Below are 17,540 nucleotides of genomic sequence, written 5' to 3'. Positions count from 1 at the left end.
CAGCATCCAGGCTGAAGTCAGCCAGCCTGACCCCCCAGCAGTCCAAACAGTTGTAATTTGTGTTTGTGCAAAGCTTTGACTTACTAAAATGTGCCATTTTCCTCTGAAACCTAGACTAAGCATCACAGAGAAAGAGCTTAGTGAAATACCGAAGGATGACACATCCCTGTAGTCAGGCAAGAATGTAACAGGTACATGCTCCCACTGCAGGAAATGGAATCCCTTCTCAAGAGATTCCTGGCTTTCTGCTATTGGAGACGCTGGGTCTTCATGGGAGCAACTTCTTTTAGCAAAGGTATTTTCTAGAACATGTTGCTTGTTTGTTTTTCTTCCTCTACACCAATGATATGATGAATCAGTGACCTTTGCAGATGGAAGAGTTAAAACAGAAACATTTACAAACCACACATAAGAACTTTGCCCAGTGTGTGGTTCTCAGAATTCCTTGATTTAGGTGGTGTTTTGAGAGTTTTATTCTGGCTGCTCTAGAGTGATGGGGGTAGCAGGCAGACTCCTGTTTGAGTTTTCTGAGGGGCAAACTGTGATTTTTAAATTGCTGCTTATCTCCATCCAGCTCGTTTCTTTATTTCTCTCTTCTGTGCCTGCAAGAAACAGAGAAAGTGGGTTTATTTTCAAGTTAAGCTCTAATAAATTACTCTGAGAGACTCCATTAAGCATTCCTTACACATCTGAATTAATGCTGTGGCCACATAGCCACAGCATGAATCCAGGGAAAGTGATGATACTGGGGACTCCTTTTCGTTCAGGCTCTGACAGAATGCTCATGTCAAATATAATGGTTGTTTGCAGGATCATATGGTGAGAGAAGAAACCAGGAGTCTCACTCCAAAGCAGTGTGCTGTTTTGGATCTGGCACTCGATACAATCAAAGTAAGTGATGCCATTTCTGTCTCTGTCATTCCCTTGCTTCGTCCCCAAATACTATTGGGAGGAGAGTGCCTGTCCCAGTTCAGGAGATGGCAGGGGTCTGTCACTGCTGTTACAGCAATAAAGGCACAACTGAGTGGTAGTGCTATGTTTGTGTAAACCTGGATGGGCTCAGGTGACTGGCATGCTGGGAGCCAGCATATTTATATTTAAGTCCTTTGGAAGGGGAAAGCGATGAGCAGTTGGTATCACTTGGTCTTAAGAGCTGGATTTCCAGTACAGAAGCTGTTTTGTTAATTTTTCCAGTTCTTTCCCATCTACACACACAGCAGTGCGTGAATTGTTTGCTGTTTGCAATTCTTCCTCAGTATTTTTCCTGTTTCTTTTTACTCTTAGCAATATTTCCATGCTGGTGGGAATGGTCTGAAGAAAACCTTCTTGGAGAAGAGTACGGACCTGCAGTCGCTTCGATATGCTCTGTCTCTCTACACTCAGACCACAGACACTCTGATCAAAACCTTTGTCCAGACTCAGACAGCTCAGGGTAGGACTCTTTTGTGTTGTTGGCAGAGTTGAATGGAGCTATCTACTCTGTTTGTAATTGCTCTGTCTTGTACTGCCAGTTTGTAGAGTGCTTTTGGCAGTAACATTTCTGGAAATGTGACAGTTCAGAGCTTTTGAGGCTGGGAAGGAGGGAAAGAGGGTTATTTCCCACTCAACAACTGAATTTTGAGAGAGCAGATATATGTGAAACATAAGGCCTGGGGTGTTGGTGGTCTTTTTTTCTGCAGTCCTCACTTAACAGTCATGTTTCATGAATTAGTGTGGGTGGGTGACTGAAGTGAAATTGCACGTTACTGTACTGAGACTAAACAGTGGTGTGAAAGTCCGTTTCAGCAAGACACCACCATGGGAACCAGTCAGTGCCTGTGTCACAGGCCAGCTGCTAGAGCCCCTGTACTCCTGACTAAGAGAGCAATGTGATGAGTCACGGAGCTACATGAAGCCTGTAAAGGGAAACGTCTCCTAGAGAGCAACAAAACCACTGTTTTGTCTGCAGCCAGTACAGGATATGTGTGAGCTACGTGATTACGGATCACCACAACATACTCATAAGCTTCTGGGATGGGTCACTCAAGTTCTTTGGTAGCTCTCTAGGAAGGCATGATAGTGTGCTATTTCCTTGCTTTGGAATGGGGTGAACAGTTAATTGTCTCTATCTTTGATTGCTTTCATATAAACATCTCCAGATTGTTGTACAGAATAACTTGGTCCCTAGTCAGGGACCTTCACTGGCTGACTATGGATCTCACTAAGTTCAGGAAAAGGGGACACGTGCTATTAGGGATTAGCTCAAAACTGAAACCAATCTTTTAGGTTTTAGGGCTGTTTAAATACAAGCCTTGGCATTGGGCTACTACATCTCAGCAGCAAAAGTTACACAATTCCGTGAGGGTGTTGTCCTGCCAATTTTTGCTTGGGGTCCTATTTCCTTTAATCTTTGCAAGTCTGTGAGAGTTTGTGACCCCACAGACTGTACAAACTCTGTCACTGTACTGCCACACTGAGCCCTGAAGTCAAGGGAAAAGCACTCCCTAGCCAACACTTCCCTCATGTGCAAGTGAGACTACTTCATATTGGTGTTCCCCAACCAGTGGAGAAGCTACTGAGAATACTTGAGCAAAACAAGGTTTGTTTTTCAAGGGAAAAATTGAGTGTGGTTTTGGGGGACTGAATCATCCCTGCCTTTAGCAGCACGATACATTCTTGCTTAGGTTGAAACACGCTGCATTCAAACAGTGAACTGAAGAGTCAGTACCTGCATTTGAGAGAATGGTCCTATAGCTGTGTCCCAGCAGAGCAACGATGACATCCAGTGGCCAGACAGGTCAAAGACTGCTACATCCTCAAGGGATTCCAGGAACTTGGCTGTCGCCATTAAACAGTTTTTTAAACAACACAAAACAGTTTTTAACGGGGGACTTGTGCGCACAGTGTGTTTTCAGTCTTTGCTGTTCCATGGCAAATGTTTCCCATTATATATCCAGACCGTGAATTGAAGCTAGTTTTTTATGTGGAACCTGTTGTGTTGTGATGAGCCAGGATACAAGGATGCGTGCAGCATTGCTGTTCTACACTCCATGCTGTGGTCAGGAGGGTTTCAAATTAGAGGAAGAAGATACTTTTTTGAAGTTGCAGAGTAGTAAATTCAAAGCTTACATGAGGAAGCAGCTTCATGCAATGCATGATTTGACTATAAAACTTCACTGGGCATGAGTGTTTAGCAGATACACAAAGGTAATAGAACATAATCTAAGAGCAGCAGAAATGTACAGGGTTGCCACAGAAGTGTGTGTGTGTGTATTTATTTATTTTTTTTAAAGAAACTTAGAAAAAAATGAAGTTCTAGCTTTAGGATGTAATACATACTCATTACAAGTCATCAATGACATCTCATAGCTGACTGATGACATTTCTTTGTGACTCATCTGAGCCACTTTAAGAGACAGGTGCTGGGCATGGTAGGCCACTGAGCTGGTCCAAATCAGCATCTTCCACATTAGTAGGCTTGAGAGTTGTGGACCCTGTTTAGGGAACAGAAAACTTGAGCTGTGCCACCAAATATCTGTGGGATCAATCTTGGAATATCTTTGAGAAAGGTGTGATAACATGCTCCTGGGATTTGGGCTAGAAAAGGGTATTGCTTGCATACACTTCTCAGGAACCCCAGTTGGTAGATTGGTTTGGGGATCTTCACATGCATTGGAGGGACAGAAAGGACAGCACTAGTGTTTACAGCTGACATCTGCTTACCAGAACACCCTGACTGATGTTTCTCTTTACATTAGTAAAATTTCCCACAAGCCTGTGAAGGAAATGGCTGCATGCAAAACTATTTAAAATGCTAGCTGTTTGCCTCTTACTTCACTGCTCAATGGTTGCATCTTCCATTTTGTGAGGTATCTATTGCCCTCATATTCTTACTGAGCAGGCTTCTATACCACTGTGCTGTTAAATGTTTGCTCTCCAAAGTTAGATCAGTGCTGGCAGTTATGCCAGCACAAATTCTGTTCTTGTTTTAACCCAGATAATCCCCTAGTGGCAGGCAGCCCTGCTCTCCAAAGCCTGTGTTGGTGCATAAGATCTAAGAGGATATTTTGTCTATTAAGAGCTAGAATATTTGTCTTGTATTTGTTTAAGTCACACCACTAATTGGATTGTAATTCATACTCTTCTCTCTTTATCCTGCTTGCTTCTTGCCTTTTGAATCCATGTCTCAGTGCATGATGGGAAAGGTATTAGGTTTACCGCTAATGAGGACGTTCTTCCTGATAAGGGTATGTTCAAGACTAATGTTGTTACCATAACAACATTAGCCAGATGCCTTGCTTTTGAAGTCATCTTGCCCATGCTCAGAAACCTTTTCCAAAGGCCCGTTCCCCATAGCATCCTATAGAAGTGAACTTTCACCAAATGCTTGCATCCCACAGAAAGAGCCACAGGTTGCATCATTTAGGAGCCTGTAGCTTGCCTGAGAGCCTGTCCCCAAGTCTGAGATTGATTCATGGGATATGAAAGCTGTCTTGAAAATGGACTGGTTTTTGAGAGATGCTACCAGCTTGTTTGCCTGCCCTTTACCATGGGCTGTGTGTAGCTGTTTCAAGTCCTAGAATTGCATGCTTGTGGTCTGCTGAGATGGGCTACTGTAATACATGGTAATGTCTGGTATGCACTCAAGGTTATGGCTGAGCTTGAACCGTCTGGCTTGAAGGGGGGTAGCTAAAAGTCTGGGTGCTCAGGAGAGTCCTAAAAAATTAAGTCTTGTGTTTCATCTCTCAATTTCTCCTTTTGCTGTCCAAAATATTTTTGTTATCTTAGATGAACTACATCTGTAACCCATTGCACGAGCTCAGTTCTGCAGCTTCACCTTTCAGTATTGCAATATCAATGAGACTTTCACGTCAAGGTTTAAATCTGCTTGTCACTAAATGTGCAAGCACATGTATGCATGCAGTTTTGCATGCTCAGAATATTTTTCAGTGGCCATCTACAAAATGGTTTTTTGTTTCTGAACATTGCAGTTAATAGAACAGGATTTTTAAATGAAAATACAAGAATGAAGGTAGAAAAATAATAACCTAAATTTTGTCTCCCTCAGAGGTAATGGGATGATTCCACTGTCATTCCTCTGAAGCATCAGTGTCTGCTTTATTACACTAAAGATCAGTAAAATGAAGACCTGAGTGTTTGGCAGCTGGTGTTTCTGCAGATGTGGCCTGATAAAGTCATTATGTACTGTTGGTAATCTTGTCTGTTCCCATGGAAAATGCGGACAGTGTAAGTTAGAGACCTGCACCATCAGATGGGTCAGGTCAATAATTAAGCCTACCAATTTTAAAGCTCTGTGCTTATATACAGAAAAGAAGGAACAGTGCCCTTCTAAGTGGGGAGAAAGCAGTACGTTCAAGATCATGTACCAGTGTTACAGCCTAGAGGCTGTTTGCTGTACTCAGGTCAAGAATAAGATTCTACCTTAAGGTAAATAATTTGAGGTTGTGTTTTGTTTGCTCAGATACTTTAGCTTGTATATTAATATGACTTTCACTGCCTACAGTTCTGTGTCATGTAATTCTCTTCAGAGAATTTCAAAGTTTAGCTCTCAACCTCTAGTTTTTTAAATGAGTGTTTTTGCTGCCTGCAGACTGTTCTTGTGAAAGTTGACTTATTAGATCTATCTAATCAAAATGTTTGTTTAATGATATCCTTCAAGCTCCTTATCTTGAGTTTAAAACACACCAATTCTTTCACTTAGTAATGTGTCTTAGCCTCAAAATTGACAAAATAACGCTACTGTTCACATGTACTCAATTACCTTGAGGTATCCCAGTTAGAACAGCATTGCTAATTGTGAACCTGTGGCCAGACAGTTGTCAAAGAGAAAGTAAAATCAATCTTACTCTCTTATCAAAGGCTTCATTTTCCTTTTGCAAAGCAGTCTTCTTCTGTAATTTACATGACATCTTGACTTTCCTGCCCAGGAAAATGTCATTTCCACATACTGCATGATAGATAATTACAATTTAAAGTTAAAAAGTGGAAAACATCGTAATACTCTAATTGTAGGGTTCATGAGGTCTGTTACAACATGTTATCTTGTCCTCTGTGAATTCTCTCTGGCTAACGGATGAAGTTGTGAGGGCCTATCTCTCAGCATTTTTGTTGCACAACAGTGAAAAGGTTCTCATTGTCTTCTGAAGAGAAGCAGATAGGTAGTCAGGATGGCACAATATGACATGGAAAAAGGTTCTTGGAGGGTGAGACTGCACTGTGGCTCCATGCAAATCACTAACATTTGGTGTCTTTTTTTCCTTAAACTTCCTCTCTAGTGTGGTTTTGTTGTTTTTTGGTTTTTTTGTCCTCCCTTCTTCCCTGAGCAGACAGGAATGCTGATGCCCACCATTGGAATGCCTGCATGTACACAAGGAGCTTGGCAGGAACCTCTGAAAAATCCTTGCTCTCTGTGAGGGTCCATTGTCGAGCTTTAGGTCCTTAAAATTGTTTTAAAATTTTTACTAGTATTCCCAATAGGGATGCGATCTTTGTGGTGGAGTGCAAAAAAATGTTAGTGGTTATGCGTGTTGGGCATGCAAGCCTGATGTTATCTTGCATTAACTTTACGTTGTCGGTGTTGACTGAAATTCTGGCTATGGAAGGTGTGCTGTGAAAGTCCCGCTTGTCTTGCTGAGGCCATAAAACAAAGATAGGTGCCAATAAACAATAATCCATGTGTGCACGGTGGGCGTCAATTTTCTTCCAACAGGTTCTGGTGTGGATGATCCTGTGGGTGAAGTGTCCATACAGATCGACCTGTATACCCACCCAGGAACTGGTGAACACAAGGTCACAGTGAAAGGTACGGCAAAGCATGCGTTATGGCTCAGGCTCTGAGACTGTTGAGGCAAATCTCCAGTTGGCAGTCATTATATTTCTGTGTTAGCTTATGAGATGTGAATCCAGAATTGTTTTCTCTGTTTCACATCAGGAACATGCAGAGAAACAGCAAATGAGCTTGTCCAGCCAGTGGCATGATAGTGTACAGTCCTTTTTTTTATTGGCAATGATATATGAAGTAAACAAAAATCAGGTGATGGCTCTCAGCAGTCACCACAGTTTAGCCTGTGCTGCCAAGACAGGTGACAGGGTGATATTGTGAAATGGCTCCGTGTAAACTGAGAGACTGCAGAGCCAGTAAGATTTCAGAGGCTCCTCTTCCCCCATCCTGAAGGCCACACAGGTCCCTGAAGAGCTGCTCTGAAAATAACCGAAGTAGTGATTCATCCCAGGCTTCCTCTTCCTCCTTCATCTCCTTTGCTTGAATACAGCATATTTAACTGCTTTCATTTCCTCTAAAGATTTATATAAATGGCTCTTCAGGCCTCTCTTCTGGCTAAGTCTACACTGCAATGCAAAAATTGATTTTCAGAGCTGTTTCCTGTGCTTCAGTTTGTCCCTGCAGTGACCGAAGACAGAATGAGAATTAAAGAGCTAATAATTCTGGATTCTGGAGCCACCCACAGCTCAAGCTTTGTTTGTCTTACCTGCAGTCTCATTTTCTTTTCAACAGAGACCTTAATATCAGCCCCCAAAATGCCCCTTTTTTTCTCTCATCCCACACATAATGTAGACATAAGCACTGAACTGGCAGGGTAGCCTGACTGGAGTTGCAGGAGTGCCTGTTTTTTTGGACTAATTTCTTAAATATGCATATGGCAAAAGCTATGTGCTGTCCCAAGCATTAAATTCCCATCATAGAACTGAAAGTAGAGAAAGAAAGCATATCTTTGTATTACAAAAAAGTCCAGCCTATGTGTGTTGGGACACTGGCGTGTTTTGAAATGGACTTTGTCCTCTGAAACACAACATTGAAAGCAGATTAGAGTGGGAAGGTGTGCAGAGCAATGGGAACAAATGAATGTTTACTGTAAAACAGGTTGTGACTCTCTTTTGCAGTTGTGGCAGCCAACGACCTGAAGTGGCAGACATCGGGCATGTTCCGTCCGTTCGTTGAAATCACCATGGTTGGACCCCATCAGAGCGACAAGAAGAGGAAGTTCACAACCAAGTCAAAGAGCAACAACTGGGCTCCCAAATACAATGAAACCTTTCACTTGTAAGTGTGAAAAATAGCCTGGGGCTCTGACCTGGCAAGTGCAGATGCAGAGGACAGATAAGATTTTCCAGTGCCCATGAACAGCCTGCTTAGGGCCCAAAAGAGTACATGCATGAGTAGTTTGACCCAGTCTTCAGTGTCTTGGCAGGAAAGCTAGATTATGGGAGTTTTTGCTGTGAGTGGGATGCTGAGGTCTGTTCTACACCAGCAGTGTCGTTTGGCTACCTTCTGAAATTAATTTTATGTAATATGAACATATTTTACTGTGCTCCATCACCTTAATGAACTTTGTATCCTTTATTGGTAGACTTGAGGCTAAAAGTTCATTACATATTTTTAGTTCTTTCAATCTCAATGTGTGTTTTTATCCCAACTTGACCTGTGGAACATGCTTTCTAAATTTGTTTCCAAGGATACAGCCCTTGGAACTGGTAGTAAGCTACACTACTAAAACTGCAGTCTTTCTCAACACTGATTATTGATCTCTTCTTATTTGGCTTTCATTATTACAAAGGCATCTTCCTTCTTGGAAGGCTCAACAAAGGGAGCTACAGGCTAATGCTCACCCATCTGTACAGTAGGAATGAGAGGAGAAGACCAGCAAAAGACTGTAAACATCTTGAGGCAGAGGGACTGTCCATACAGTTTTTCTATGATGTGGGGCAAGGCAGGCTTCCTCTAAGTGAAGAGATTTTGTCCCTTTGGGTTCTTTTTATTCTTTTAATTTTGGAAACATCAGAAAACTTGTGGATCTATTTTTATTAGTTTTGCTTTAATGGAAGATACCAGTTCTTTAACAAAGACTTTGTCTAATTAAAACATTAATTACTGACTGAAGCAACCCTTAACAGAAGCAGAAACGTTTAAAGGCATCTGAGTTGAAAATCTATTAGTTTGGCTTTAATGTTCTCTGCTCCTCTTATTTCATAGTTAAACACACACACATGCAAAGGCAACTTGATAAGGGTTGTTTGTTTTTTCTTTTTAAGTAGCCAGGTTTTCTTTATCAGCTGTAAATCAGCAAGAAAGCCCATATTCTGTACGTTTTACTTCTCTCTCTCTGACAAGGGTTTTATGTGGAAAGGAGTTTTCTGTGGCTCATCAAAGCACTCTATTCAGCTGCTGGCACCTTTATTTTGCAGAGGAATCTATACATTCTGAGAAACTGTAAGTGAACTTGTGTGTGTTTTTCAGCATACTGGGGAATGAAGATGGCCCTGATGCCTATGAGCTGCAAGTCTGTGTAAAGGACTACTGCTTTGCTCGGGAGGACCGAGTGCTGGGGATAGCAGTAATGCAGCTCAGGGACATAGCAGACAAAGGAAGCTGTGCTTGCTGGTGCCCCCTCGGGCGCAGGATTCACATGGATGACACTGGACTTACCGTCCTGAGGATTCTCTCTCAAAGAACCAATGATGAAGTTGCCAGAGAATTCGTAAAGTTGAAATCTGAGTCCCGTTCCACAGAGGAAGGCACCTGAGCTGAGCTGTGTAATGTTCCCTTTTCTCTTCTGCCTTGTGCCAATATGTGCAAGTGTTGAACAATTCTCTTTTATTAATTACAAAAGGTTTTTTTCATGTTGTCTTTGTCAGCTCCAATAGCGCACGTGTGCTGTAGAGGAAACAAATCCATCAACCTGATATGAATTATTAATTTTTTGTAGCTGGGTAAGACACCATAGAGAATGAGACAATCTCTTCTTATTTAAGATGCAAATTCTGCTTTGTGTATATAAATTATTTTATATTGGAGGCTGGGTATGCTGGGTTTTGTTGATATGCAGCACTGTGATTTTATCCTCTGAAGTTGGCAGATGTTAAAAAGGTTTTAAACAATCACAGTACGATACAAACACACAACGGAGGAATGATTTGGGGCTTTGGCAAAGCATAGTTACCTCTCATTGAATTTATGTACTGTGGAGTTGCTAGGGGATGTTCTGGCACAGATTATACCAATGTCCCAGTGTGATACACAGGCACCTCAATGTCTGCTTAAAAAAGAAGTTGCAAATTGCTCTGAAGATGCACACCAAATGAATGTGCGACCGTGGATGTGCTGCTGTGAGTATGGGTGAGACCAGTGGTATAAGTGCAGAGAGGCCTAAGTTATCACAGCCAAAAGCTGCAAAGGCAGCACAGCAGGAGCAGACTGCAGCTGCCCTGCCATTGTAAGTACATGGTATATCTCGGAGAATATAAATCCCCACGTGCTGCTGGGAATCTTGCATCACCATGGGGGTGCTGTAAGCTGCTGAACTCCACAAGTCACATTTTGGCTACTGTGACCAACACGGTAAAGAAGGGAACAACATTAGAGCCATGGCAAATAACATGGCTGCTATATACTTTTTCCATTTCAATATTCTTTCGTTAGTTCTTTGAAATAGGATTGGATAGTTTAATACTTAAAGGCTTTCTGTAGCAATTTGTTGCCCTGGAGTAGCTGAGACCATTCCTCACTATGAACTCATACATGATGGCTCGCTTCAGAGAGAGCAACACATCTCCCCTCTGCACGCGCTCAGTCTGGAGTGCTGGTCAAGGGGCAGCAGGTCCATTCAGTGCTGATCTTGAAGTTGCTGTTGGCCATGCTGTGATTGATCCATGCTGATTATCATTAATCTGTGATTTAACAATACCATTGAAAATATTTTTGCACTGTCTTAAAGGAAGCCGCCTGGTTTTGTTTTCTTGGAAAACAAAACACTGTCCTGAGCAAAGTCACTGCAGGGAGGTCAGAATTTCTGACTGAAAATTCATAAGCAGGAAGGTCTGGAGTAGTGATTGCACCTGAAGTATGTTTGTTAGAGAGTTTTTCTTCTTTTGGGGATTTTTTGCTATTTCCAGATGGCTTTGTGCTCTGGAAAGTGCAGCTGCAACAAGCCAGTCCTTGCCCATAAAGTACTGTAATACTGTCAATAAATTCAAGGACTGCATATTGAATGACTTTTTGTTTTTCTATTTTCTCTGACACTTGTATAGCTGTATGATACAACTCCTGAATTTCATGGGCCTGCTTGTAGAGTTCTGAGATGGCACATCTGCTTTGTTCTTGTCCATGGTGTGTTATAATAATGCTTTTCAAAACTCCACGCTATTTGTCATGATTTTGAATCATTGTGCTGCCATTGTTATGAGAATTGTTAGTACGGTCTTTAATAAATTAATAAACTCTTTTAGCAGCATTTGGAGTTGTCTGTTGAAGTGTAACTGTAATTCGGTTTGCTAATCGCATAGGGTGGAATCGCTACTGCATCTCTGCAAATTACTCTTGTTTAGTACATAGATGTTTCTTTGGTGCTGTAGATGCCCAGCGAGGGGTATAAGCCACACAGTTCTCCCCTCCTTCATGATGTCCATCTTTGACATCTTTCCCTGAAGTTTTTGTCTTCTCATAACACACTGAGACATCACAGAAAAGCACAGAGAATAACTTACCTTCCTTTTCTTCTCCTATCTGGCCTTCCCATCAAGTTTCCTTTTTACTCGGGTACCCTCTTGAAGGTGCTGAATGGAGAGGGGCAGGCAGGCAGCAGGACATGTTACAGATAACGCGAAGAAAAATAATTACGTGCTAAGCTTGATTCATAGCTTTCAGTCTGACAGGAGCATTAATACTCTGTAGATGTTATTGACAAGAGATGAGAGAATAAAGCACCTTGATGTCAAGTAAACTACTCCCCCTCCTCATATTTTGGGGGGATGCTGCCAGTTTCCGACAGAACAGCTTAAATAACTCGAAGACTTATATTTCATCATAATGTGGGTCTCTGAATTTTTGTGATCAGAGATGCCATTTTCTCCTTAGGTAACCTATGTTCAGCAATAGAGTCCCTTGGGAGCAGGGCCAAGGAGTGCAGGAGGCTGGGCATTCTTCAAGGAGGAAGTGTTCAAGGCACAGGAGCAGCCTGTCCCCATGTGCTGGAAGACGAGCCAGCAGGGAAGGACTGGCCTGGCTGAGCAGAGAGCTTTGGCTGGGACTCAGGGGGAAAAAGGAGAGTTTGCCACCTTTGCGAGAAGGGGCAGGCAACTCTTGAGGGCTATAAAGATGTCACGAGGTTATGCGAGGAGAAAATTCGAAGGGCCGAAGTCCAACTAGAACTTAATCTGGTTACTACAGTAAAAGACAATTAAAAATGTTTCTATAAATACATTAGCAACAAAAGGAAGGCTGAGGAGCATGTCTATTCTTTATTGGATGCCGGGGGTGGTGGTGTGTGGAACAGTGACAAAGTACCTAATGCCTTCTTTGCTTCAGTCTTTAATAGTCAGACCAGTTGTTCTCCAGGTGCTTAGTCCTCTGAACTGGGAGACCAGGGAGCAGAATAAAGCCACCATAATCCAAGGGGAAACAGTTAGAGACCTGCTACACCACTTAAACACTCACTTGTCTCTGGGGCCAGATGGGATCCACCCCAGCGCACTGAGGGAGCGGGCAGAAGCATCACCAAGCCACTTCCCATCACTTATCGCCGGTCCTGGCTCACCAGTGAGGTCCTGGTTGACTGGATGTTACCAAATGTGATGCCCATCTAAAGAACAGACAGAAGGGGGATCTGGGGAACCACAGACCTGTCAGCCTGACCTCGGTGCCAGGGAAGGTTGTGGAGCAGATCATCCTGAGTGCCATCACATGGCAAGTGCAGGACAACCAGCCAGCATGGGTTTACAAACGTCAGGTCCTGCTTGAGGAACCTGATCTCCTTCTATGACAAGGTGACCCACCTGGTGGATGTGAGAAAGACCTTATGATGTCTACCTGGAGCTTAGTAAGCCTTTGACACCATCTCCCTCAGCATTCTCCTGGAGAAACTGGCTGCTTGTGGCTTGGACAGGTGTACTTTACACTGGGTTAAGAGCTGGCCGGATGGCCAAGCCTGAAAAGTGGTACTAAATGGAGCTACATCCAGCTGGTGGCCGGTCACAGGTGGTGTTCCCCAGGGCTCGGTGCTGGGGCCAGTCCTGTTCCGTATCTTTATCAGTGATCTGGACGAGGGGATCTAGCACACCCTCACCAAGTTCACAGGTGACCCCCAGCTGGGGGGAGCGTTGATCTGCGGGAGGGCAGGAGGCTCTGCAGGGGGGTCTGGGCAGGCTGGAGCGATGGGCCCAGGCCAGTTGTGTGAGGGTCAACCAGGCTCAGTGCCGGGCCCTGCCCGTGGGTCACACCAGCCCCCGCAGCGCTGCGGGCTGGGGGCAGGGGGCTGGGAACTGCCTGGGGGGAAAGGGCCTGGGGGGGCTGGTCGGCAGCCGGCTGGGCATGAGCCCCCCGTGTGCCCAGGTGGCCAAGGAGGCCAGCAGCACCCTGGCTGGTGCCGGGAACAGCGTGGCCAGCAGGGCCAGGGCAGTGCTGTCCCCCTGCACTGGGCACTGGCGAGGCCGCCCCTCGACTCCTGTGTTCAGGTTGGGCCCCTCACTGCCAGGGGGACGCAGAGGGGCTGCAGCGTGTCCAGAGACGGGCAGGGGGCTGGTGCCGGGGCTGGGGCACAAGGCTGGTGGGGAGCGGCTGGGGGAACTGGGGGGGTCAGCCTGGAGAGGAGGAGGCTCGGGGGCACCTTGTGGCTCCCTGCAGCTGCCTGACAGGAGGGTGTGGGCAGGGGGGTCGGTCTCTTCTCCCAGGTGACAAGTGACAGGGCAAGAGGAGACGGCCTCAGTCTGTGCCAGGGAGGTTTAGGTTGGGTGTCGGGAAAAACGTTGTCACTGACAGGGTGGTGGAGCACTGGGACAGGCTGCCTGGGAGGTGGTGGAATCACCAACCCTGGAGATGTTGAAAAAGCCCGTAGATGCAGTGCTTAGGGACAAGGATGGACTCAGTGGTGCTGGGTTACTGGTTGGACTTGATGATCTCTGAGGTCTTTTCCAACCTAAACAATTCTGTGATTCTAATGCGAGTAACTCAGCTAACTCACTTGAACTAAGGGGAAGTTCAAGAGGTTGCTGCAACTTGGGATGTCAGCGTTACTCACACCAAACCTGAGAGAGAAAGAAGGCACCCTGCTGAGATCTGGTGTATGGTAGGCAGCTCTGCTAACAATCCTTTTATTTCTTGCCTTTATTTGAAAACATAAGATAACTTTTGAGAATAAAAATAAAGAAAGCAAGCCTGGCTTTTGACTTAACAGATTTTTTGATCTTTGGAAAATTCCCTTCTAAAGCTGTGGCCAACTCAGGGTTGTGACACCATCAGAATAATGAGTTGGGGGAGTGATACAGCAGGATTTGAAGGGATGATGTGTGCTTGTGAGCACGTGATGAGGATAAAAGGGCCGTACAGGAAAGGACATTGTGTTTCTGCCTGTGTAATGGGAGACAGCAGAGACCCAAGGGCAGAGGTGGGGGGGCGGTTTATCGTTCTTCCTGGAAGACATTAGCAAGTGGATGGATGGAGGCAAGAAGGCAAGCAGGAGAATGGGAACATTTGAGGAGTGAGTAGGACAGACTGAGAAGGCAGCTGGCACTTCAGGCATGGGAGTCAGTGTCCCTCTTTCTGGGCAGCAGCAGGGAGGGAGGAGGCAGTGTAGTGGCAGCGGAGGAGGTCAGGCTGCTCACGGGATTTCCTCCAGACACGTCATCTTCCTCCTTTTTTGCTCTTACGCTCTCATTTCCTCCCTTCTAGACAAAACTCTGGATGTAGGTCTGTGAACATGTGCAATAAAGCTAATGAGGCTGGCGGTGTTCCCTGCTGCTTGGTGGAACATACACTGTGGGTCTGAGCCAGCCCTGGGGGTCCTCGTATAATCCCTCAAACTCCTCTTTTAAACCAGCAGTGTGGACGCTGAAGGAATTTTTTCAGGACCTTTGTTCTCTGATACTTAAAACTATCTTCTCAGTTGCTGCCTGTGATTTATGGCCAATCTAGAAATACTTGTTCTTGCACCACAGTGTTGTTTCTCATGATGAAGCCTCTTTAGTAACTCCTGATGCTCAGCTAATATTGCCATCTCCACTAAAATTTGTTCTGCTAAACCAGACAAGAGCTAGGTTTCTGCTCATAAGCAGAGCTCTCCATTTCCAGTCATAGGTGCCTAATTTCTTTGCACAGCCTTTCTAGCATCACTTTTCCCTAGCTTTAACACCTTCTCATTATCAGTCCCTGCTTTTGTGGGCTTCTCATATTTCCCAGCCCATTTCCATTATGACACCTCATAGTCCTTTCACTGATCCCACTCTCCTCCAGTTTCACCAGTTCCCATCTGCTATTGTATGCAATGTTGGTGGATTTGTTTGGTTGGTTTGGGGGTTTTTTTGAGACTACCTAGGTCTGAGCTGTCAGATTTGTCCCTAGAATTAGGTTTGCCCAGCCACAACCTGTGCTGAGATTCAGCTGGTGCTGAGATTCAGCTGGTTCCCGAATGACATTGAGTGCCTCTTACTATCATGCATTTAGCCCTGCAAATGGCACTGCTCCTGAGTCACCTCAGAAGCAATGGAGACAGCTTACAGAAACATCGTTTGACAGATTAGAGCTGGGAAATTATATATCAGAGCCAGAGTCAAGTTGGTCCTGCACATTCTAGCTTTGCCAAACCCACATTGCCTTTTGGCTCACTTTCCACCCTTTATTATTCTTTCCTTCAAGCCTTCTAAAGCCTTGCATGCTATTCAGGTCAGCCTAACAAGGTGGAAGTCACTTGGATTTATTATGTATTTTGCACATTATTCTCCAGTCCCATAACCTCCACCTTCACAGATGGATAGACCCTTGCTGCCAAGCTGTCAGTTCCACATTTCAGTGCTCCCAGACATGTAGCATGGGAGCGATCCTCCCCCAGGGATCAGAGGAGTTTGAGCCCTCTGAACATTTAGTGACCACAGTGCAGTATTTTCTGTTTTCTCGTTTTCTATTTCAGGCTGTTTCTTTCCCTATGGGTGGTCTGGCTGAGACAGGTTATTCTTTTGTAGGATTTTTTTTTCATCTGCCTGTCCTTGACCACCTCCTTCCTGAAAAAAAGCATATGACAGAAGGGTCCCCAGGGTCCCTTTGAAGCCTGTCCCTCAGTCACCCATGACCATGAAACAGGCTTTAGATTCACCGGAGTGCCCAGCGACATCTGCTCTGCATTTGGTCCCCCTCCGACCAGAACACCAAGGAAATCCTCCAGCATCATATCAGCAAAATCTCAAGAAACCATGATGAGCTGCAAGGAGAGAACAAGCCAGAACTGCAGCACTGCAACCACCTTAGCAAATTTCCTTACTCCTAAATGTGTCTAAGTCAAATATAGACAGAAAAGCAGGCAGGTGAACTGTGCTTCTCTAATCCCCAACCTTGGTGACATCTGTCAGTCTGACCTGAGGACCTCCATTTCCACACTCTTGCTTGACAGTGAGCAAAAGCAAGATTGTGAGATGCTTGAGCTGATTTCTTAGCACTGTTTTGTGCATTGTAAAATACACTGAAAATGAATGCAGTTCACACTGGGAAAGAAGAGTGAGAGTTTCTGGCAGCCTGCAGTTGACAAGCAGAAGTCTTGAAGCATAGCATTAATTATTTCAGTACAATATAATACAATGTGATAAATAATGTAAACATATTGAAAGTTCAAGGAATATCAGATAAGATTCAGAATACTTGGAGATGAAAGCTTTTATTCAAAGATACTCATCTCACCCTGGAGCGCTCAGGACGATGGCAGGCCTGCTGCGCCCATCACAAACTGCGTCAAAGACTTCTTCCAGCGCAGTAATGACTTCACTTTGAAAGCAAAACACTAGCTTCAAGTTCTGCTAGGACAAAGTACGTAGTGCTCTGTGCTCTCACTCTGACGTGCCTAAAAGAACCTTCAAATCTGTTGCCTTGACAAGATTAACTCAGATGAACTTCAACCAGTTCCTATTTATCTTTACTTGATTTTCTGTACATATGGAGGTTTTTGTTGTTTCAGAAATTAAAACCCCTTTACTTATACTTTTATTTAAATGGCAAATAACTATTCACTGGACAACAGTGCTTTTCTGAGGTGCTCTTTTTAGTATTTTTACTGTTTATTAGAACCACACCCACAGTAAGACTTCTTTTTATCATCTTTTTGACTATCTGCTGACAAAACCTGTAAGTTGTCACATCTGGTAGGGCCATTATTGATAGAAACCAATGGCTCAGATGCTAGTTTCCTGTAATGACAACTGTCACCCAAAATTTTCCATCTATTAGCTATAATTCAAAAAATGTGAAAATACCAATCCTGTGAACCAGCCTATGGGGAGGTATGTTTGAGTTATGTGACTTTTGCAAAGAAGCACTCACAGTGCCTGCTGGGCATCTTTTTTCTTTTGTTGTCCCCTCCTCCTACACCACTCCCCACCCCCCCCACCCCCCCCACCCCCGCCGAGATGCTGTTTCCCAAGACTCCCTTTTATTACCCACCAGTTTGGCAAACTTAGGCACAGAAGCTTTGTGTGTCAGAAACACCCTCAGAGAGCAGAAAACATAATTTACTGTGGTTTACCTCTTTCCTTATCACAGCTAGAAGTGCAGA

The 17,540-nt window shown here is 44.3% G+C and overlaps 1 protein-coding gene across 13 annotated transcripts in view; it reads left to right on the top strand.

Annotated features, from left to right (window-relative positions):
- The window catches only part of UNC13B (unc-13 homolog B), a 214,319-nt gene extending 203,073 nt beyond the window's left edge, over nucleotides 1–11,246 (top strand). For 8 of the 13 annotated variants that reach the window (XM_056325055.1, XM_056325056.1, XM_056325058.1 and 5 more), the window contains 6 exons: nucleotides 811–891; nucleotides 1,285–1,432; nucleotides 4,170–4,226; nucleotides 6,710–6,802; nucleotides 7,900–8,059; nucleotides 9,254–11,246. In XM_056325055.1, coding sequence (XP_056181030.1) covers nucleotides 811–891; nucleotides 1,285–1,432; nucleotides 4,170–4,226; nucleotides 6,710–6,802; nucleotides 7,900–8,059; nucleotides 9,254–9,539 — 825 coding nt within the window. In that variant the 3' untranslated portion in view covers nucleotides 9,540–11,246. The remainder of the gene's footprint in view (nucleotides 1–810; nucleotides 892–1,284; nucleotides 1,433–4,169; nucleotides 4,227–6,709; nucleotides 6,803–7,899; nucleotides 8,060–9,253) is intronic. The other 5 variants (XM_056325057.1, XM_056325063.1, XM_056325061.1 and 2 more) reach the window with 1 other exon arrangement.
- The last annotated feature ends 6,294 nt before the right edge of the window (nucleotides 11,247–17,540 follow it).

This window comes from Falco biarmicus, chromosome Z (genome assembly GCF_023638135.1).
Source record: "Falco biarmicus isolate bFalBia1 chromosome Z, bFalBia1.pri, whole genome shotgun sequence".
NCBI classification, from domain to species: domain Eukaryota; kingdom Metazoa; phylum Chordata; class Aves; order Falconiformes; family Falconidae; genus Falco; species Falco biarmicus.
This window is presented reverse-complemented; position numbering and strand designations above follow the sequence as displayed.